The sequence below is a fragment of the Musca domestica genome, unplaced genomic scaffold (assembly GCF_030504385.1).
Source record: "Musca domestica strain aabys unplaced genomic scaffold, Musca_domestica.polishedcontigs.V.1.1 15, whole genome shotgun sequence".
NCBI lineage: Eukaryota > Metazoa > Arthropoda > Insecta > Diptera > Muscidae > Musca > Musca domestica.
Window position 1 is genome coordinate 12266888 of NW_026712207.1, and position 23602 is coordinate 12290489.

Here is a 23602-nt window from a genome sequence, read left to right on the forward strand (position 1 = left end):
ATCTCATATTCTTTAATTAAAAATATATCTAAATTCAAGGCAACATATTAAAAAATATCGGTCGGGTTTGCCGAGAGATGTATACCCTTAGCCTATGTTCGATTATTTAAATATATTTTGACTTGTGTTATGATTAATATGATACAAATATTGCGACGTGCCAGGTATGGACTATATCGACATCTTCTTAAACTTTATATGAGATATGTGATAATTTTCAGAAAATGTTAAAATGTGTGAGGTACCAGACATATTCTACCGAAGTTTTTCATTTTTATAATCTAATACAAATAAAAATATTGATATGGGCGAAATTACAAGAAAATCGATCTTTTGCCTCCAATTTTATGTGAAATCATAAATTCCGATGAATTACATATTAGTATCAGGTTTCTAGTTGAGAGAAATATTTAAGCATACCGAATTGTTTCGCAATTTATGAAAAAATAAATTGTGACCCTTTGTGGGTGGGGTACCAGAAGGGGTTAGCAGATATCTATAATCTTCACAACAGATCTTGTGTTTGCAAAAATGTTTGTGTGTGTGTGAAATTTGAAAAGAGTTGGATCCTTATTTCGCTTTCCTTGAGCGTTTTGTTTTTAAAAATCGTGCACCCTATGTGGGACCGGTAGCAAAAGAAATGGTCCGATCTCTACTATCTTCATAACAGATCTTGTGTTGATGGAAACATTGAGATGTCCCACGTCTGGAATGGAATCGGATGTTAATTTCGCTTTTTATGAGCTTCATGGATTTTTAAAATTTTGATGCTTTGTGGGGGAGGTACCAGAAGGAGTGGACTGATATCCCAGCTTCACAACAGATTTTGTGTTAGTAGAAATAATGGGATATGTGAAATATATATTCAAAATTTTGACCCTTCGTAGGGGAGGTACCAGAAGGAATGGTTCGATCTCTACCGTTTTTATAACAGATCCTGTGTTGATGGAAATATGCAGATGTACCAAGACTAAATGGAGTCGGATCTTAATTTCGTGTTTTATGAGGTTAATGGATATTAAAAATTTCGACCTTTCGTGGGGGGAGGTACCAGAAGGAGTGGACCGATATATTCCATCTTAGCACCAGATCTTGAGTTTATCAAAATATTGAGATGTGGAAACTTTGAAGACAATCGGATTCTTACATCACATTTTATAAGAGTTATAATTATTCAAAATTTTGAACCTTTGAGGGGAAGCACTTGATGGAGTGGACCGATATTATTCATTTTTGTACCTGATCGAGAACTGATGCAAATATTAGGAATTGCAAAGATGGAGCAAAATCGGATTATTGTTTCCCTTTCTGTGCAGAATTTTTTTTTTTTTTTTTGTAAATTTCAACCTTTTGTGGGGGAGGAGTGGACCAATATATTCCATCTTCATACCAAACCTTGCGTTAATAAAAATATTGGGATGTGTGAAATTTAAAGGCAATCGGATTCTTACAAAACATTTTCTAAGAGTTGTAATTATTCAAAATTTTGACCCTTTGTGGGGGAGGTACTTGATGGAGTCGACCGATATTGTCCATTTTTGCACCTGACCTAGCACTGTCGCAAATATTAGGATTGGCGAAGTTGGAGCAAACTCGGATTATCCTTTCTCTTTCTGTGCAGAAAATATATTTTTTGAACATTTCGACCTTTTGTGAGGAAGGTACCAGAAGGAGTGGGCCGATATTGCCCATCTCCGAACTCGAACTAAGTTTGACAAAAATATTACGATGTACCAAGTTTGGACAAAGTTAGATACCCCCTTCGAGAGTTATCGTGCGCACCAGCCAGCCGGACGGACGGACATCGCTAGATCGACTTCAAATGTTCTGAAACGGATTTGGTCCAAAGTGACTTAGAGTCTAAAATCGTTACTTCGACTAGACACGTTTTGACCCGATCAAATGACCATATGGCTGAGGGTATGAAAATATCATGCGATAAAAAATATGGCAAAAATCCATGCTGAATTGGTGAGAGTTGTCAAAATCCGTTCCTGACTTATAAGCGGTCTAACTAACATATCCTTCTTTAATATATAAGATTTATAGAATTTGCTATATATGCGATGTCTTTTCAGGTTCATTTGATTCTGCTGGGATTAAAAATATTCGCGATTTTAAAGATTATTTGATTACAATCCAAATGATAGGCTTTTTCCCAGCCCTAAACTCTAGCCCCATGCAATATACTAAATCGATTGGTCAATAATCGTGACCTATTGAGCAGCTACAAAAACAAGTAACTCTTCGGTACTAAGGTACCCGACAAGTGTGCTATAAAAAAGTTTTTTAAACTACTTCTACAAATACACGAATGAGTATAAGCCTTCGAAACTCTTCCTAAAATCCTGTCCACTTGTATAAGCCTTTGAAACTACTTGTAAAATTACGAATGTAAGCCTTAAGATTTACCACTAAATGTCCACGACCTAAAAAACCAACAAGCCTTCGAAACTGCTCCTAAAAAATCTATATATAAGTCTTCAAAACTATTCTAAAACATCTACTTGTGTAAGCCCTCCGAAACATCTCCAAATACCCTTTGAAATCCACGAATAATTGAAATTAGAAATCCAAGCCGTACATAAATCCACGAGTGTACCTTAACTACTCCTTTAAATCGGATTAAGTATTTTTAAGCTCTTTTTAAAAAAACACGAGCCCTCGAAAATACTCAGAAAACTTCACAAGCGTATACCAACGAATAAAAATCTAATATCTTAAAGTCTATCAAACCTTCTCCTAAAACTCCACGAGTATAAGTCCTCAAAACTAGTCCCACAAATCCATGAATGTAAACCTAATAATATATCAAAGCTAAAATTACTTCCAAAAAATCTCAGTTTTGTTTTCAAAAACATTGCTCTTTGTAAAAATGAGAGAGCACTATGAAGTTAAGCTATTGGGGATATACTCTAGACCTAAGCAATCTAAGACAATTATTATGGCTCATATTCAAAGTCTTTCTTAGCTATACCTAAGCATCAACGAATGTAAGGCCCTAACAAATAGTCTTTCTAAGCTACTTCCGAAAACCTTCTAACAATTCGCAAGTGACAGTCTAATATAATTCTTAGAATCTTCAAAAAGATCATATACCAATTATCGTTCTAAGCTACTCCTAAAAATCTCCAAGCATAAGTCTCCGAAAGATTAGATTATAAGGATAAGACTTCCTCTTTTGCCCCAATCAATGCCATTACAAATCACTAAAATGTTATCCTAATAGCATTTTTAAGGTACTCTTAAACATTCTCGAATTGTAGCCTAATAGCTCTTCCAAGCAGCTCCATAAATCCACGAGTGTAAGCCTTCGAAACTCCTTATGAAAACTCACACTTTTTTTTTTTTTTTTGAAGTTTGTTTTATGGATTATATTCACATACTTCTTACCCATTCCAGAACTGCAAGAATGGAAAAGTTTTTACTACGATAACCGAAATTTCAAAACTAGTAGATTCTTGCAAGATCTGGAACAGACCATTCTATTAAATCTCGATATCTTGTCGATTATAAATGTACGTTCCAAACCCCAGTCAATCACATTGCAAATCACACAAATGTGAACATTTTTACTCCATTTATTATTCCCAAATCACAATATCTTGGCGATTATTAAGATAAGATTTCCTTTCATATCCCATTCAATCTCATTTCGAATCACACAACCCACAACTTTGCTTTTTTTTTTATTAAACAATGAACAAATTTAGTTACACGCGATTAACTTTAATGACACAAAGGGAGTAACACGTCACAAAACAAGAGAACAGAACAAACAAAACTCATAATTACTGGAACACACACACAAAGAAAGAATGAACCCTTCGCCGAAAATGCCAAATCATCAAAAGTTGTCATTATCGCCATCATTCATCCCTATCCACATGCCATACATGTGAACATCGGCATCAGCATTTCTGACAAAAATCCCAGTTCAAATCGGAATCAGAATCTGAAACATCATCAGAAAATTTGATGAATGAAATAACAAAACAAGGCAGCAGAATCGTAACACAAAGAGTTGTAAAAGAACAAAGCACACCGAGAAAGAGAAGGAGAGAGACAAATGTAAAATTACTTTTATTTTATGTGACATCAACCTTCTCCTCCTCCTCCTCCTTCGTTTATTCTCTTGTTTGCAAAGTCCATGTACTGGATGGAATGAATAATATTTAGGCTCACATTGCAATTCAATTGTCAGTCAATGTGTAAACGAGCTCAACCACCCATATCGTCATCATCACCATCGCCCATCAGCCATCACCATGTCGTCATAGACCACACATTACAACTCATCAAAATTCTATCATCCTAGTAATTCAAACGAGAGTGGAAGGAGGAAGGATAGATGGAATGTGGAGAAAGATAAAAGATGTTATGGTTTTGTTGTTGTTTTTTTATATTTTACTCAAAAAAAGAAGAAACAAAGGTTTTTTTTTTGCAATGAAATCCGATAATGAATTGTGTCGTAAAAGTGACAGGAAGTGCTTTTTTAGAACATAAAACTGGGCCGACACACACATACATGTGTAAAACAGACCTCTACATTTGTGTTATAGACATGGATAGAGAAACTGGAGAGAATTCTTTATTTCACTACTACTACAAAGACATGTTGGAAATACTTCCCACGACCATCCCCGAAGAGACAAGGAGGAAAGGTTGTTTTTACAAGCAGTCTGTGAATTATTACCTATTTAAATTGAAAACATCTACACACATGTCTTGCACTGCCTCCAAAATGGGTTTACAAAATACACTACATTAGCCTTTGCCCACAGAAATGTGCGTATTGAAATAATCGCCAACATAAAAATAAAACACAGGCAATATCAAACCATTTGCCATGAACAACATACCCAAATATTTATTTCGACCCTTTTATAGCACAAATAACCGCAATAATTTGCCCCTTTATTAGTTAGATTGTAGTAGCCCATATGGGTTTCATTACATTGATTTTGGTAAATTGTATTTATATGTGACCTTCGGAAATCCATGTCAATAACATCTCAATGTCTTGTAATATGAGACGTGTCAATTTATGGAATACCGAGCATAATTGTACGAAATTCTTTCAGTTAGTGATTTTTTGCACTGTGATGTGAAATATTGAAAAACTGGTCTAAAAACTTGTATTTATTCCAAAATATTCTTAATAAGTTCAGAACTGCTAAAGTCGTGCCAAAAAATAGCCATTAATATTTAAAATAGTATCCGTCCGTTTTGCCGACAGATGTATACCTCCAGCCCTGAGTTATGATTATTCAAACTGTAGACTCTTTATGAAGGAGGTTCCGAAGCAGTTGGCCAAAATTATCCAATTAGTATCTGACCTAAATCTGATATAAATATTACATCGTGCCGGATTTGGAAAAAATCCACTACATCCTATATGTGTACATTCTTGGAAAATGTGAAAATTTGAGTGAGCTAACAGATATGGCGGACCGAAGTATTCATCTAATACATATAAAAAATATTGGTATGTGCAAAATTTGAAGGAAATCGAACATTCATATCCAATTTATGCGAAATCATAAATTCCGACAAATTACATATTCATATCAGATTTCTGGTTATGATAAATATTTAGACATAGGAAGTTGTAAAGAGAACGTACTTGATGGAGTTGGCCGATATTAAATTATTAGGATTTGCAAAGTTGGAGCAAAATCGGAGTATTCCTTTTCGTTCTGTGCAGTAAATTACTTTTTTTGAAAGTGTTGACATTTTGTGGGGGGGATGTACCATAAGGAGTGGACCGGTATTGCCCATCTCCGAACTCGATCTAAGTTTGAAAAATATTAATATCAAAATTATCCAATTGGTATCTGACCTAAATCTGATATAAATATTACATTGTGCCGGACTTGGACTATATTGACTACGTCCTATACTTTATATGAGATATGTGTACATTCTTAGAAAATGTGGGAATTTGCGTCAGCTAACCGATATAGCTGACCGAAGTATTCATCTAATACAGATAAAAATATGGGAATGTGCAAAATATGAAGGAAATCGAACATTCTTATCCAATTTTATGCGAAATCATAAATTCCGACAAATTACATATTCATATCAGATTTCTGGTTAAGATAAATATTTAGACATAGGAAGTTGTAAAGAGGACGTACTTGATGGAGTTGGCCGATATTAAGTTTATTTTTAATTTTCGTACCTGACTTAGCACTGATGCAAATATTAGGATTTGCAAAGTTGGAGCAAAATCGGAGTATTCTTTTTCGTTCTGTGCAGTAAATTACTTTCTTTGAAAGTGTTGACATTTTGTGGGGGGATGTACCATAAGGAGTGGACCGATATTGCCCGTCTCCGAACTCAATAAGAGTTGTAATTATTAAAAACTTTGACCCTTTGTGGGGGAGGTACTTGATAGAGTGGATATTGTCCATTTTCGCACCTGACCTAGCACTGATGCAAACCTTAGGATATGGAAAGTTGGAGCAAAATCGGTTTATCGTTTTTCTTTCTGTGCAGAAAATATATTTTTTGAAAGTTTTGACCATTTGTGGGGGAGGAACCAGAAGGAGTGGACCGATATTCCCCATCTCCGAACTCGATCTAAGTTTGACAAAAATATTACAATGTACCAAATTCGGACCAAATCGGATACTCCCTTGAAGAGTTATCGTGCGCACCAGATAGCCAGACAGACATACAAACGGACGGATGGACATCGCTAAATCGACTCCAAATGTCCTGAAACGGATTTGGTCCAAAGAGACCTGGGGTCTAAAACCTTTAATTCGACTAGGCACGTTTTGAGCGTATCAAATGATATATACTTTCTATAGCTATATGACAGAGTTTTTAGACCTTGAAAAGTAACCTTAAAAAATTCAAGAGTCCCATAATGATTGATCCAATATAGTCAAAAATAGTGGGACGTGAAAATGTAAGAAAATCGGGCAGTGCCTTCACATTTTAAGGGAACATTATTACTCGAACATCGATTTCAATGTTTTGACCCTTTGGATGGAGTGGGCCAAAATTGTTAATTTTTACACTTGACCTCTTAGTCGTACCTAAATTTTACGCTGTCTTACGTAAATATTACAATGTGACGAGTTTGAGCTGCATATGCTACTGCTTCCACTCAACATGATATTCATATAATATTCAAAATTTTCGAACTCAATCAATGTTCCTTAAAAAAAAAGTTTAAAAAACTCTTTTCGACATTAAATGTGGTTGACTACGGAGATTTAAGATTATCTTTTTCAAAATACTAGGGCATTGGTTTGAAGATTTAATATTTTATGGCAAAAAGAAAACCTTCAAACGAATCTTCCTTAAAATGGCCACACCTTCTTTTACATCTTCAAAGTTTTTCTGGAAGTCCTTCAAGTGAAATTTTCTTAGAAATCTCAAATACTGCCTAAAAGTCCACCAAAATAACCATTGTTTACATTCCCATCAGTTCTGTGTTTACATCCCTGAAAGATCTTTGGAAATCCTTCATATAAACCTCTTTTGAAATTTCGGGTCCTTGTCAAAAAATTCTTCAAAAGATTACTTTTAAAGCCCTAAGCAATATCTGAAAGTCCCTTAAAATTGTTTTCGTTTTCTTTAAAATTGAACATTGTCTGTAAAACCTTGTTAAAAATCGTCTTTAAATTCCCCAGCATTATCTGAAAGTCTTTTAAAATATCCTTATTTTTAAACTACTAACATAGTTTAAACGTCCTCAGAAAAATCTTCATTCAAATCCCGGAACATTGTCTGAGATTCCTTCCAAAAACATTATTCGAAATCCTCCAATTTAAAATCTCTGGACCTTGTCTGAAAATCTCTTAAAAGAACCTTCTTTAGAATCCCCGATTGTGTTTCTGAAAGTCTTGCAACAGTCTTTAAATTTTTCAAATTTTGTCTAAATATATTTTTTAAGGATCCAGGTATACTACCAGAAAGTTCTCCATAAGGATCTGTATGAAATGTAGGTGAGGTATTTCTTTTTTCTATCAGATAGTTGGCAACAAATATTGTTGTTGTGAAGTGTATTTTGCGTGTGTGTGTGTGGGAGAAAAATAAAAAATCTGATAAAACATATGTATGGGACCCATAGCTATCTTAACCGATTTGCACCATATTTGACTCACTTTCTTCCAGGCTTAATTCGTTCAAATGTGCGTGATATGTATGGGAGCTATGTGTATCTAAATTTTTACCAATTATCTCCAATTTCAATATGGTTCGTACTTGGACCAAACAAATGTTTTGTGCAACATTTCATCTTGATCGAACAATAAATGCGATCTATATTTGGTTTAAAAAATACTTGGACAGACCGACGAACATGCATAAATCGACTCAGAATGTGATTCTATGCAGATCGTCAAAAGGAACTATGGGTCTTACTCGCTTTCTTCTCTATGTTACGCACAAATGTACAAATAAATAATACCCTGACCACAGTGTGGTGTAGGATATAAATATAATAAACTATCCAGAATCCCTTAGAGCCATGAACAAATAGTTTTAAAAATCAATGAATATTTATAAGAAATCCTCGACCATAATCGCCCCTGAAACGTTTTATTAAAAATGACCCCAAATATATTCTTGAGAAATCCCAGAGTCCAATTTTCTTTTAAAATATTTAAAAAAGTGAATGTAGTGCTGATTGTCGCTTCAAAATATTATATTGACTCTGTTAGAGCGTAGACTTCTCCATATTTCGCAAAATTAAATAAATTTCATAAAATGTTCTCCCAACAATATTTTTTTTTTCATTAATTCAAAATTCCCCCCAAGGTATGTCTCCATGTTCTCTTGAATTTTCATTTTAATTATGCAAAAAAATGTTGTAATCAACAATTTGTCACTTTCATTTTTGTTCTCTGCCACAATGTTGCCGTCCCATGTAACAAAACGAAACATGAAAAATATTCCACATTCTAACATAAATCCAAATCCAAACAAAATCACAAACCAATTTTTATTCTCTGTTATTTATGAATCAAGCTAATTCAGGAGGACATGAATGGGAAAATTTCATGAAAATCCTAAATTTCATTGTCGTCGTTGTAATCGGCAAACGAATCGTAACAACCATCAAAACTCAGTGAGTCAGAGATGTGCAACTATGCAAAAATCTCTGATGTTTATCTAACTTTCCATTTTTGTTCGGGCTTTTCTTTTTTCCTTTTCATTTTTTTTTTTTTTTGCATTCTATGCAAACTATGACTATGAGGACACAAACAATGAAAGGCAATGTTCGTTCCCTCATATGAATCACAAAACTTCACATACATATTCTCGTAAAATGACAACGATGTTTGAGAGTGGTAGTACAGAGCCATTCTCGACTGACATGAAACGCATGTTAGTATCTCTTTTTTTTTTCAAAATAGAGCATAATGGCAGTCAGTCGGTTGAGCATTCGAAAAAATGGACAAACTTGGGAAGAATAAAGTTGGAACAGTGATTTCGGTAGGTAAAAATTTTTTCCATGGAAAAAATTCTCAGCTGAAGACTGATTTCGTTGAAAGAAATAACATTCGCGCCCTTGGAATTTTTTTCTATAGAAAAGCCTTAGGTTTCCGTATGAACTTTTTCTTATATAATTGCGTTCTAACATAAATTTCGCGTACAAAAATAATTCTAAGCCTTTTCTAAAAATAATTCAATAAGACTAAGGAAGCCATATTTAACCTTACAACGGCGAATTCTGAGGAGTGATTTTTCTCTACAGAAACAATTCTCAGCCTTCCTGAGGTTGACTTTTCTCTATAGAAAAATCCTAAGCCTTCCTGAGAGCGATTTATTTAAGAAAAAATCGTCAGCCTTCCTGAGAGCGATATTTTCTACAGAAAAAATCCTCAGCCTTCCTGAGGGGTGATTTTTTTCTATAGAAAAAAAAATCCTCAGCCTTCCTGAGGGGTGATTTTTTTCTATAGAAAAAACAATCCTCAGCCTTCCTGAGGGGTGATTTTTTTCTATAGAAAAAACAATCCTCAGCCTTCCTGAGGGGTGATTTTTTTCTATAGAAAAAACAATCCTCAGCCTTCCTGAGGGGTGATTTTTTTCTATAGAAAAAACAATCCTCAGCCTTCCTGAGGGGTGATTTTTTTCTATAGAAAAAACAATCCTCAGCCTTCCTGAGGGGTGATTTTTTTCTATAGAAAAAACAATCCTCAGCCTTCCTGAGGGGTGATTTTTTTCTATAGAAAAAACAATCCTCAGTCCAACTGAGGTGTGAATTTTTTCTATAGGAAAAATACCCCACTCCAACTGAGGTGTGAATTTTTTCTATAGAAAAAATACCCCAGTCCAACTGAGGTGTGCATTTTTTCTAAAGAAAAAATACCCCAGTCCAAACGAGGTGTGAATTTTTTCTATAGAAAAAAATAACTCAGCCCCACTGAGGTGTGAAAAAAATACCTCAGCCCCACTGAGGTGTGAAAAAAATACCTCAGCCTCACTGAGGTGCAATTTTTTTTCTATAGAAAAAAATACCTCAGCCTCACTGAGGTGCGATTTTTTTCCTATAGAAAAAAATACCTCAGCCTCACTGAGGTGCGATTTTTTTCCTATAGAAAAAAATACCTCAGCCTCACTGAGGTGCGATTTTTTTCCTATAGAAAAAAATACCTCAGCCTCACTGAGGTGCGATTTTTTTCCTATAGAAAAAAATACCTCAGCCTCACTGAGGTGCGATTTTTTCTCTATAGAAAAAACATTCCTCAGCCATTCTGAGGAAAATTTTTTTCTATCGAAAAATATTCCTTATTTTTATCTATGGATGTGTGTCCCGAACCACAGTACTTTGAATATCTAAATATTCAAACATGCATGAATGTTATGCTTGCAACTACAGCAACAACAATAAATGAAGGACAGACTTTATATCGAATTGTAGTGGCCGCATTGTATTTCGAATATTTGTGCTAGAGACATTTCCCTTAACATCCGGCAAAAAGCTGATGTCTCTAACACAAAACATGCACATTTGAATGATTGTGAATCATGGCGTATGAATGTATGTATGCATGTGTGTGAGTGTGTGTGTGCTTTCTGAGCGTGCAAATAAGTAGTGGTATTGTTCGCTCACTTGCGCTGACAGAGTGCCAATGTGTGATGGGGACATTAAGTGATGCAGTTGAGTAGTAGTTGTTGCTGCTGTTGCTGCTGCATTGCAACGAACAATAAAAGGACATGCCACTTGCGGCTACAAAATGCTGCTGTTACTGCCATTACCACCACTAGTACAGCTCGCTCCTCTACTACATAGCCCATGGCAACTGGCAGGTTTGCCCTGCTGCTGGTGTTGCTGCCGTTGATATGATGCTAAATGTTGAGGCTGCTGTTGGCGTTTTCTTTATTTTTTTTTTCATGTAATCTATGTTAAACATTTTATGAATAAATAATAACAAAACACAATACCCCGAACACACACATACACACTCACCCGCGCGGGAAAACATGAACACTCATTTGCACATGTTCATGAGCATGGGGCGTTCGTTCACCATCAGCAGTCTTATGTAAACACTGAAAATCATATACAAACATCCACTTAAAATGCTCGCTGGGCTTACATTTAAGTGGACTTGAAAGTGGTGTTGGTTAATATTTAACTGCTGTTGCATGTCCCTCCCCCCGGCAACGAGGGTAGGATAAACCCTGTTAGGGGTAATATTATTAGATTAGGTGGTTGTGAAGTTTGCAAGGCATATTGATACGACGACCATGTCTATTCGTAACACCTGCCTGGTCAATAAATCTATGAGAGAGTTTTTATGGGTTTTAGTTTGGTTTATGGCATTTTTGGAGGAGTGATGTGATTGAATACATTATCATGAATGAATTAATGAAATATGGATGAGGAACTCAAAAAATTGGGAATGGGGGTAGACCTGACAATGCCTGCATGAACTACATGTTCTTTCTCGTGTGGACGGCCCACTGGTGTATTGACGGTCCACGTTCCTTATTTTCGACTACCGGAATTCACATTCGGCGCCGGAAGTGCATATTTGATCCCTAACAGGTCTATACTCTGTATGAACCCACTAAGATTTTCTTATCACCAACACAAGTTCTGTCGACCAGCGACCAGAGGAACTTTTCCCCATTTCTAATGTGGACTTAAGAAGTCGGCAGAATGTTACCTCCAATATTTTGGCCTAATTTTCTGAGTCAACCTATTCCAACAATTTTGAAATCTGGAGAACCCGGCATTCTTCAGTTCAGGCCAGACAGGTCTATACGGAAAGGGTAGGGTAGATGCAGTCGGAAAACATGTTCTCTAATCTTCGCCCCTTTTTGTTGTGAACATGTTGTGATGCAAGCTCTCCTTCTCTCTCTCGAGCCAGAGGAATTCGGAGCATATGATTCAAAGTCAGTCCCGTGAGTGGAAGAGATCGTCTATAGTACAAAAAAATTTATCGTCTGAAGCTTTAACTGATTTAAGGGCAGAGGAATAACTCGTTTACTAACTGAGTTTACTATAAAAACCTTTATTATTATACCCTCAGCCATATGACTTATTATACCCTTAGCCATATGGCTAAAGAAGGTATATATCATTTGATACGGTCAAAACGTGCCTAGTCGAAATAACGGTTTTAGACCCTAAGTCTCTTTGGACCAAATTCGTTTCAGGAAATTTGGAGTCGATCTAGCGATGTCCATCCGTCTCTCTGCCTATCTGGCTGGTGCGATGTCCCTCCGTCTATCTGCCTGTCTAGCTGCTGCGCACGATAACCCTCGGAGGGAGTATCAGATTTGATCCAAACTTGGTACATCGTAATATTTTTGTTAAATATAGATCGAATTCGGAGATGGGCAATATCGGTCCATTCCTTCTGGTACCTCCCGCACAAAAGGTTTAAATTTTCAAAAAAATATATTTTCTTTACCCAAAGAGAAACGAAAACCCCGATTTTCTCCAACTTTGCAAATCCTAATATTTGTGTCACTACTACTCTACTCTATCAAGTACCTCCCCCATAAAAGGTCGAAATTTTGAATATACATTAAACTCATAAAACGCGAAATAAACATTCGATTCCATTTAGACCTGACACATCTGAATATTTCTATCAACGCAGGATCTGTTATAAAGGCGGTAGATATCGGACCATTCCTTCTGGTACCTCCCCCACAAAAGCTCAAAGTTTTGAATAAGCAAAACGTTTATATGATCCGAAATAAGCATACGGTTCTCTTTATATTTCACACATACTATTATTTCTACTAACACAAGATCTGTTCTGAAGATGGGATATATCGGTCTTCTCCTTTTGGTACCTTCTCCCCAAGGGGTCAAAATTTTGGATAACCATGAAATTAACGTCCGATTTCATTCGGTCTTGGCACATCTCAATATTCCTATCAACACAAAATCTGTTACAAAGTTGGTAGAGATCGGACCATTTATTCTACATCCAAGATGCTGTCAAACCAAACGCTCCAAGCAAACCAATTAAGCTTTCAACTCTCTTCAAATTTCACACATACACACAATTTTGCTAACACAGGATATGTTGTGAAGATGATATATAGCTGCGAACCCCTTCTGGTAACTCACCTACAAAGGGTCACAATTTTCAATACTTTTATCTGTCATAACTTACGAAACAAGTCGGCGATTCTTTACAATTTGCTATTCGAAATGTTTCTCTCCACCAACTTGGGGATGAATATGGATTTTATGATGAAGTTCCCAATATAGACCAAACCTGGCACGTCACAATATTTATATGGCATTTATATAGGTCCGATATGAAATGGACAATATTGACCCATCATTTCAGAACCCACTCCATAGAGAGTCAAGAGTTTGAATAATTATAACAGAAGTCAAAATATATTAAAATGACCGAACATTGGCTGAGGGTATACGTCTGTCGGCAGAACCGTCTGATACTCTTTAGCTTGTTTTTATACCCTCCACCATAGTTTGGAGGGTATATTAAGTATGTCATTCCGTTTGTAACACCTCGAAATACACATTTTAGACCCCACAAAGTCGATTAGCGATGTCCGTCCTTCTGTCCGTCTGTGGAAATCACTTTAGCTTCCGAACGAAATGAAGTAAATCATACAATTTTTCTCAAATGTTTATTATATCTGCAAGACTTTTGGTATTGAAAATGGGCCATATAGGTCCAAGTTTTGGTATAGCCTCCATATCACAGTATATCCCGATATTCGGTATTATGATAATTTCAGCGACATTATTCACCGGAATTGTTTCAAATTTGGTATTTGATGTTCGTAACGGCTGCTACAGCCTATGACAGAAAATTGTCTGTGCAGGTCCACGTCTTTGTATAGCCCCCATATAACGATACCTCCCGATATTCCGTATTTTGATGATTTCTGCGACATTATTCACAGGAATTGTTCCAAATTTGGTATTTGAAGTTCGTAATGGTTTCTACAGCCTAAGACAGAAAATTGTCTGTGCAGGTCTACGTCTTCGTATAGCCCCCATATAATGTTACCTCAAGATATTTGGTATTTTGATGATTTTAACTATATTTGAATATTGTAATGGGTTAGACGACAGGTCCATGTCGTCGTATAGACCCTAACAGCTACGTTCGGTATTTTGTAAGATTTTAACAGATTTTTTTGTTTTTTTGAGAATTGCCATATTCGTCCCAAATGGCGGAGGGTATTCAAAGTTCGGCCCGGTCGAACTTACTGCGTTTTTTTACAATTTTTTTAATTTATAAAAGAAGGCATAAAAATTCTCCTTAGGAAGCCTAAGAATTGTCCACTTTTTCAAAAGTAGTAATTATTTTATGAAAATCTCAGTAATACTCCGGACATTGGAAAATATAATTCAATGTCATTTAAAACCCATGCCCCAACAACTTGCATACTATCCCCCCCCAAACATGTTCGCTAGTAATGCTGCTCATAACACTTTACATATGACAAGTTGTTGGCGTTTCATTTTTTTCCTGATGCAGTCACCAAAACTCGTATTTTTCCAAACCACACACATACATACATGGATACATACATATGTACAATATATACCACCCTGCCCTAGCATTATTTGGTCCTAAAATGCATTTGATTCCAGTTAATAATAGCGGCGAATACCAGTTGAGTTAGTGGAGTAAAAACCACGCAGAGAAAACCAACAATGTGACAGAAGGATGCAGCGGATCAGATGCAGAGAGGAAGGAGGGTAGGCAAACCTACAAACAATGAAAGGACCTTAGAGACTTTTGTGAAAAGTCATTGTGACAAAGGGAACAAGAGAGTAGTAGAAAAAGTAGAAAACAATTGCAATGTTTGTGTTGTCGTTGTCGTTGTATCAACGAAAATTCCCACAAGAGTCGTATAAATATTTTATGCCTGGTCCTAGTTTAGGAGTCGTTCGCCGCTACTCAGGCCTGGGGTCGTGCCACTACTGACTGACTTGACAAACGCAAAAAAAAACTCGGGGAGGACAACAGGCAAAAGTATGTCACATGTTTCATTCTTTGTTTGGGATAGCAAAGCTAGAAGGCAAAGTGAAAAAACTAGGGGAGAGAGAGAAAGAGAAAACAAATGAACTGTATTTGCGAGCAATTTGTATTGTGTGTGGATGTGTGTGTGTGTGTGTGAGCATATGATATTAAGTGTTGGTTAGCCTAGGTCACCGCTCTGCGCCTCTACCACTTCCCTTGGCTGTTTGAGTATAGTTACTTAGCCCATTTCTTCTGGTTCTTCATTTCATTTGGAAACGTATTTGTTTGATTCAATTGTGTCTCTCTCTCGCTCTCTTTACAGCTGCCCCTTTTTGGCCACACGTATTAATCCCATTATACCCATTGTTGGTGCTATTTTGTACTTTTTTACTATGAGTTCCTTGCTACGAACGACCTTCACAGATCCCGGTGTTATACCGCGTGCCTCATATGATGAGGCTGCCTATATAGAAAAACAAATTGGTAAGTTGGCGTTACTTTTTTTCCTTCTTCTTATCTTTCACTTCGTTTGTTTATTACTCTGGCCCCAGCGCAAAGCCATAATAACAGCGGGCAACAGCAACAACAACCACATGAACAACTTTTATGAGCAATTTATACATGGATTATGTTGCTGATGCCTGTTTGTTTGTGTTTTATTTTATTATTGTTATCTTGTTTTCATCACTTTTTGTCTTTGTGTATCTTTTGCGTGTGTGTGTGTTTCTTGTTTCTCTCGTTACAGAAGTGCCAAATTCCTTAAATAGTCCCACATATCGACCGCCACCACGTACAAAAGAAGTCCTTGTCAAAGGACAAACGGTAAAGCTGAAATACTGTTTTACCTGCAAGATCTTCCGACCGCCCCGTGCTTCACATTGCAGTTTATGTGATAATTGTGTTGATCGTTTCGATCACCATTGTCCATGGGTAAGTTGAATAATAAATGAATTATTTTAATTATAAGGATATTTAAATATTAATTTTTAACATTGATAACTTCATAAAGGCTACATCTTCAAATTTTTTTTTTGTAATACAATGCTAAGTTTTTTTACCCTGACCCTTTTGACCCCTTTTGAGAAATGTTACACGACTTTAAGTTAAATAATTTTTTTAAATTTCAACTTTATTTAAGTCTACTTTTGCTTGTCGTAAAAATCGTCCAATTTCGGTTATGCTTGCAGCCATATATAATTTGTCATTCCGTGTATAACTCCTCTTAATACTCATATTAGAGTCTCTAAAGGAGACATCAGTGACTTTAAAATACCAGAAAGTGTGGATCGATATTACCCATCTCCGAACTCGATCTTAGTTCGATAATAATACGGATACTCCCTTCGAGAGCTATCGTGTCACCATCCAGACGGACGGGCGAACGGACGGACGTTAATCTCTACATCGACTACAAATGTTCTGAAACGAATTTGATCCAAAGAGGCCTAAGGTACAAAACCTATTTTTTGATGAGGCAAGTTTTGGCCGTATTAAGCAAACAACTTCAGACTGTCATTTCTAATCCACTTGTCCGAAAGCTGTTAAAATTATTCCAGTGACAGCTCATTATATTGTTACAAGCGTGCAAAAGCATTTCGGTGAGAATTTTCCAGAAAAAAGTAATTCGTGATGGAATTCAAGCGTGAGAGTGTAATTTCTTTATATTTGGCTGGAAAACCACACGGGCTATCGTTAGAGCATTTAAATGTGAATAAATTTTTTGTGTCTCGTACCATCGCTTGTTAGAGTGATACTGGTAGCCTAGCCCGACGTCAGGGGAGTGGACGGAAAAAAGCAACATCAGCAGAAATTGTTTGTAAAGTAAAGAAGCCATTTCATCGAAACCCGCATCGCAGTGTCCGAAAATGGCTCGCGAGCTGAACATATCGCAATATTCCATTCGGCAAATATTGAAAAACGAGCTCGGGGTACAACCACTGTAATTCCGAAAAGTGCAAGAACTTACACCGCAACAGAAAGAAAATAGACTCAAAAGAGCTAAAGAGTTGCTTCGCTTGGCCGAAAGTGGTGAAATGCCGAACTTGGTTTTCTCTGTCTCCGATGAGAAAACATTCGTTGTCCAGCAGTTTGTAAACAAACAAAATGATCATGTTTACTTGGCAAAGAGGTCAGCTAAAAATGTGCACCTTCGGTTGGCCACCACAACTCAAGCGCCGGCCATGGTGATGGTGTGGACCGCCATAACAGCCGATGGTCGCACTCAGCTCGTATTAATTGACCGTGGCATTAGAATAAATGCCGAATATTATCGCGAAAATATTCTGGAGGGTGTATTAAAGCCCTCGGCACGCAAACATTTTGACCGCAGACCTTGGACATTCCAACAGGACTCAGCACCAACGCACTCAGCACGTTCCACCGAAGAATGGTTACAAAATGCGGTCCTCGCTTCATTTCCAGCGCACAATGCCCACCAAAATCCCCGGATACCAATCCGTTGGACTATTGTGTCTGAAGCATTTTAAAAAGCAAGGTTGGCACTAAAAGATACCAAAGTGTCGATTACCCCAAGCAAGCACTTCGCTGGAAATGAACTAAAATACCACAGAGCAACATTCGGACAGCATATGATGGTTTCATTGGCCGTTTAAAGGCCATAGTTTATGCCAAAGGGGACCAATTCGAACAAATCTAAACTTAATCTAAAATTTGATGCTATTTCCGACATTTTTTTCTTTCATTCAATAACATTTAGAAAAAAAAAATGTAAAAATTATGGCGTTTGAGTTTTGTTACACTTTTTTGTCACCCTGTATCTGTAGTCTTAATCTTTAAAATAGGTTTTCAATATTTTTGAATTCCTGGGATTTAGGTTATTTGTACAGTTTTGACGTATTTTGACTATTCCTTCAAGTAATCTTAATCTGAAAATATCGAAAAATGTGGTAGAGGGGGGAACTTTTTCCTCCATTTGTTTGGGTTGTAAACTTTAAAAAACGCCGAAAAATGTGTATCCCATTTTTAGCTTTACTTTCATAATGGTCTTGTTTTTTTCTGAAATTATTAAAAAAAATCACATTTTGAATAATGCGGACCATAGGTTAGTAAGTCAATCAGTTTAGAATTTTATGTTGCATTTTTAAACCAATTCTAAACGAAAAATCGTTTATTTAAGAAATAACTATCAAAAATCCTCATTCACAACAAACAAAATGAAAAAGGTTAAAGTTATGAAATAAAAATATTAAAAATCTGCATCTACAAAAAAAATCCTTGAAAAGGTGGCCAAATGTGGTTGCGTGCTCTACCCTAATTAACGCGTTAATTTCCCAAAATATTTCACCCTTTAAAAAATTTTGTTAAGTCTTGAATCACAATCAAAATGAATTAAGTTATTTGCCCCTCCTTTCATAATCATCTACCCAAGAAAATACCTTTCTTTCGCCTTTACCTGATGCCAAATCATTAGCACTTTTCTTAAGTTTCATAAATTGTTTAATGCGGCTCTCTTAATGAAAATCTCTGATTATTTAGCATAATTTGCGGTAAAGTTTCGTGAAATCCTGGCGGTAATTAACGTTCAAAAAGGATGCCAACCAAAATAAACTGGCCACCAAGACAGTTACGGCTACGGCAGCAGCTTACCAAAAAATCCAGCTGCTTACCAATTTCCTGCTGTAATCAAAACCCCAAAAAAGGAAAAGAAAGCAAATCCTTTAATTAATTAAAGCAATCCTTTGCCATATCTTTTCTTACCTTTCCGAAAATCTGTTTTCCATTGAAATACCTTGCCGTCGACTTTTCTTCAACGGATTTTGTGGTTTTCATTTTCATTTCAACCTTTTGATTGGGTTTCGTTTTTTTTGTTTTGGTATTTATTTTTTTCGGAACAGAGTCAATAGCTGAATAGCTTTGTTAAATATTGCCCTCGATAATAATTAGGTTTGCTTTGACTGCCACGGTGTATGGGATTTACACGAGTATGACAAGCCTTAGAGCTTCTTAACACCCAAGCCAAAGCATGCCTCAAAACAATGGTGGAACCTACAACGGTAGCTACGTAGCTACCTATCTACCGACGACCGAACAATAACGTCATTAGCCATTACAACCATCAAACATTCAGCTTAATGAAGGCACGCTTATCACAGGTTTTTAGTGTTTCGCAAAACGTTTCATTTAAATGTTGAAAAGTATAGGGTGATGCAAAATGTAAACTACATATTTGAAAATAAGAACAATTTGTTATGAAAACTTATCTACATAGGTACATTTTTCTACAATTTTATAAACGCGTGGATACTGAGAAAAGAATAATGGCAGTATTGAGGAAAGTAAAGTGTGATTGTTAAAGAGCTATATAAAAATCAGAAAAATTTATAAAATCTTCATATGAATTTATAATACGGTTCATATAATTCAATATTTGAAAATTATTTCTTGCAAATGATGGCCGCGACGTAGCTTCAAATCTAGAATAATTTTTACTTTGACACTTTTCCCAAAAAATTAAGTATAAAGGGATATTTTGACTCGGATTGGACATAATTTTCACTTTTAGTACATAAATTTTGAATGCATTTTTCATAAAAACTATAGTACATAGATATATGATTTATTCTGAGATTTACAGTGAAATTTTGTGTAGAATATTTCTTCTTTGGACACCTATCACATAAAACGAAATTTTATGAAAGTTTCAGGCGTGAAATCGATAAAAATCCGGGGAAAATTTGATCAAGAAAGTTCAGAAATATTTTCGATTTTTTCGGAACATTTATGCAAAAATATTTTGGCATACAATGAAAATAGAGTGTTCTTTTCTTTGGTAGATCTTAGTAAACTTTTGCTGAAGAATATCTTTGTCAATGACGTCATCCATCTAAAATTATTATTTGTTGGAGATTTTTGCATAAAATCGCATAAAGTACGGCTTCAAACCTAAAATGTTTTATATACCCTCATCCATATGGCTAGAGAGGGTATATATCATTTGATACGGCCAAAACGTGCCTTATCGAAATAACGGCTTAGACCCTAGTGCTCTGCTCTGGTGTGAACAATAACTCTAGAAGGGCGTATCCGATTTGGTCCAATCTTGGTACATCGTAATATTATTATCAAACTTAGATTGAGTTCGGGGGTGGGCAATATGGATCCACTCCTTTTTGTACCTCCCTCACAAAAAAAATATATACTTTAATGCGCAGAAAAAGAAAGGATAATCCGATTTTGCTCCAAATCTTAATACTTGCATCAGTGCTAGGTCAGGTGTGAAAATGGACAATATCAGATAATTGTGTCATATAGAGCAACGGGTCCATTTTATTTTATTTTTATTAACCCAAGGTCTCCATTTAGTACCTCCCCCATAAAGAATCAACATTTTTAATAACCCTGAAGCCCCTAAAACGCGAAATTTACATCCGATTTCATTCAGACTTGGCATATCTCAATATTCCCAGTAACACAAGATCTGAAATAAAAATTGTCGAGATCGGACCACACCTTGTGGTACCTTCCCCACGATCTGCTGTGAAGATGTAATATATCGGTAAACTCCTTCTGGTACTTCCCCCACAAAGCGTCAAAATTTCGAATATCTATAAGGCAAGAAAACGCGAAATTAACATCCGATTCCATTCAGGCTTGATACATCTCAATATTTCCATCAACACAAGATGTGTTATAAAGATGGTAGAGATCGGACCATTTCTTTTGGCACCTCCCCCACAAAGGGTTCAAGATTTTGAAAAACAAAACGCTAAAGAAAGCGAAATGAGCATCCACCTCTCTCCCTTTAAATTTCAAACGAACGAAAATTTTTCCTAACACAAGATTTGTTTTGAAAATAATATACAGGGTGAGATAAAAAACCTGTAAGAAAGTCGAACGCCATAATTTTTACTTATTTTTTTTTTTTAAATTTTATTGAACAAAAAGCAAAAAATTTCGGAAATAACCACAAATTTTAGAATAAGTTTAGATTTGTTCGCATTGTTCACCTTTGGCACGAATTATGGCTTTCAAACGGGCAATGAAACAGTCACACGCTGCCCGAATGTTACTCTGCGGTGTTTTGGCCTATTCGCGGCGAAGCGCTTGCTTGAGGTGTTTGGCACTTTGGTATTTTTTAGTGCCAACCTTGCTTTTCAAAATACTCCAGACACAATAGTCCAACGGATTGGTATCCGGAGATTTTGGTGGCCATTGTGCGCTGGAAATGAAACGAGGAACCTCATTTTGTAACCATTCCTGGATGGCGCGTGCTGAGTGCGATGGTGCTGAGTCCTGTTGGAATGTCCAAGGTCTGCGGTCAAAATGTTTGCGTGCCCAAGGCTTTAATACACTCTTCAGAATATTTTCGCGATAATATTCGGCATTTATTCTGATGCCACGGTCGATTAACACGAGCGGAGAGCTACCATCGGCTGTTATGGCCGCGCTTGATTTCTGGTGGCCAACCGAAGGTGCACATTTTCAGCTGACCTCTTTGGCAAGTAAACACGATCACTTTGTTTGTTTACAAACTGCTGGACAACGAGTTCACCACTTTCGGCCACGCGAAGCAACTCTTAAGCTATTTTGAGTCTATTTTCTTTCTGATGCGGTGAAGGTTCTTGCACTTTTTGGAATTTCAATGGCTTTACCCCGAGCTCATTTTTTAATATTGGCGGATTTGAATATTGTGATATGTTCAGCTCACGAGTCATTTTTCGACCACTGCGACGCGGGGTTCGATCAAGTCGCTTCCATACTTTTCGAACCATTTCTGCTGAAGATGTTTGACAGTGAAACAAAACACGAAACGTGTGTGAGCTTTTAAACCAGTTTTGCCAAAAAAATATAATAGCTAAAATTCACCCTTTATAAAGCTTTTAAGGTTTGGCAGCCGGAGGTAACATATTCCCGTTTGTTTTCGTTACGATCTAATTTTTATATTTCTGCATTTCTTATATTCCTTTTTATTATCATTGATGTGATTTTTTTAAATATCTCCATCCAACTTTTGCCACACCCTGTCTGCACGAGTCTGTGAGTGTCTACTTTTGTAAAAGCTAATTGACGCATTTGTTTGAAGCTGTAATATTGCGTAGATTTTAATTTGTCACCACCTTATATGCTCGACAAAAGCAAACAAAGTTGACAACAAAGCCAAGTCTGAGACAAATGACAGACTGGTTGGCTGGCTGACAGGACAGACTTGTGTGCTCCTCCCGTTTGAACAAAGTGTTTAATACGTTGAATGCTCGTCATCTCTTTGACGGTAATTAGCACACGCCAGTCACTGGCGCATTACACGAACACACACACGCACACAGAGGAACAACAGCTGTAGCCGCCACAAACACAGACGAATGAACAACAAGTAAAAAAACATTAAGTTCGGCCGGGCCAAACTTTTAATACCCTCCACCTTAGGGTAAAAGAAACATTAGAAGAAATGTGGCAAAAACCATTAAAATGCCGAATATCGGCACGTACCGTTATATAGGGGCTACACCAAAACGTGGACCTATAATTACAATGTTTCGCTACACGAACTAGGACCCATTATGACCCACAAATACCAATTTTTAGACAAATCAGTGAAAAAATGTGGCAAAAAAAAAACTAAAATACCGAATATCGGGAGGTACCTTTATATGGGGGCTATACCACAACGTGGACCTATATATGCAATGTTTTGCCACACGCTCAGGGACCCGTTATGACCTACAAATACTAATTTCCAGACAAATCCGTGAAAAAATGTGGCATAAATCATCAAAATACCGAATATCGGGATGTACCTTTATATGGGGACTATATCAGAACGTGGACCGATATATCTCATTTTGCAAATAGCTCTGCTAAATTTTGGCGCTCTACGTCAAATAATGTGGGCTGTATCGTGATTTCAACAGACAGACAGACGGACAGACAGACAGACAGACAGACAGACAGACAGACGGACATCGTTAAATCGACTTAGAATTTTATGCTGATTATGAATATATATACTTTATGGGGTCTAAGACGAATATTTAAGGATGTTACAAACGGAATGACAAAGTTAATATACCCTCCTTTCCAAGGTGGAGGGTATAAAAACAAATCGGACTGAATGAATTTTCCATTAAAACAGCAGCAAAAACAACAACAACAAACATAATTGCTTTTTGAACAAGTGTTAGTCCATGGAAGAAGAAGAAAAA

The 23602-nt window shown here is 36.4% G+C and overlaps 1 protein-coding gene across 4 annotated transcripts in view; it reads left to right on the top strand.

Moving 5' to 3' along the window:
- LOC101896635 (palmitoyltransferase app) overlaps positions 1–23602 on the top strand; it is a 390848-nt gene that overhangs the window by 329613 nt on the left and 37633 nt on the right. For all 4 annotated transcript variants that reach the window (XM_059119664.1, XM_059119666.1, XM_059119663.1 and 1 more), the window contains 2 exons: positions 15766–15926; positions 16189–16373. In XM_059119664.1, the coding sequence (XP_058975647.1) occupies positions 15766–15926; positions 16189–16373 (346 nt within the window). The remainder of the gene's footprint in view (positions 1–15765; positions 15927–16188; positions 16374–23602) is intronic.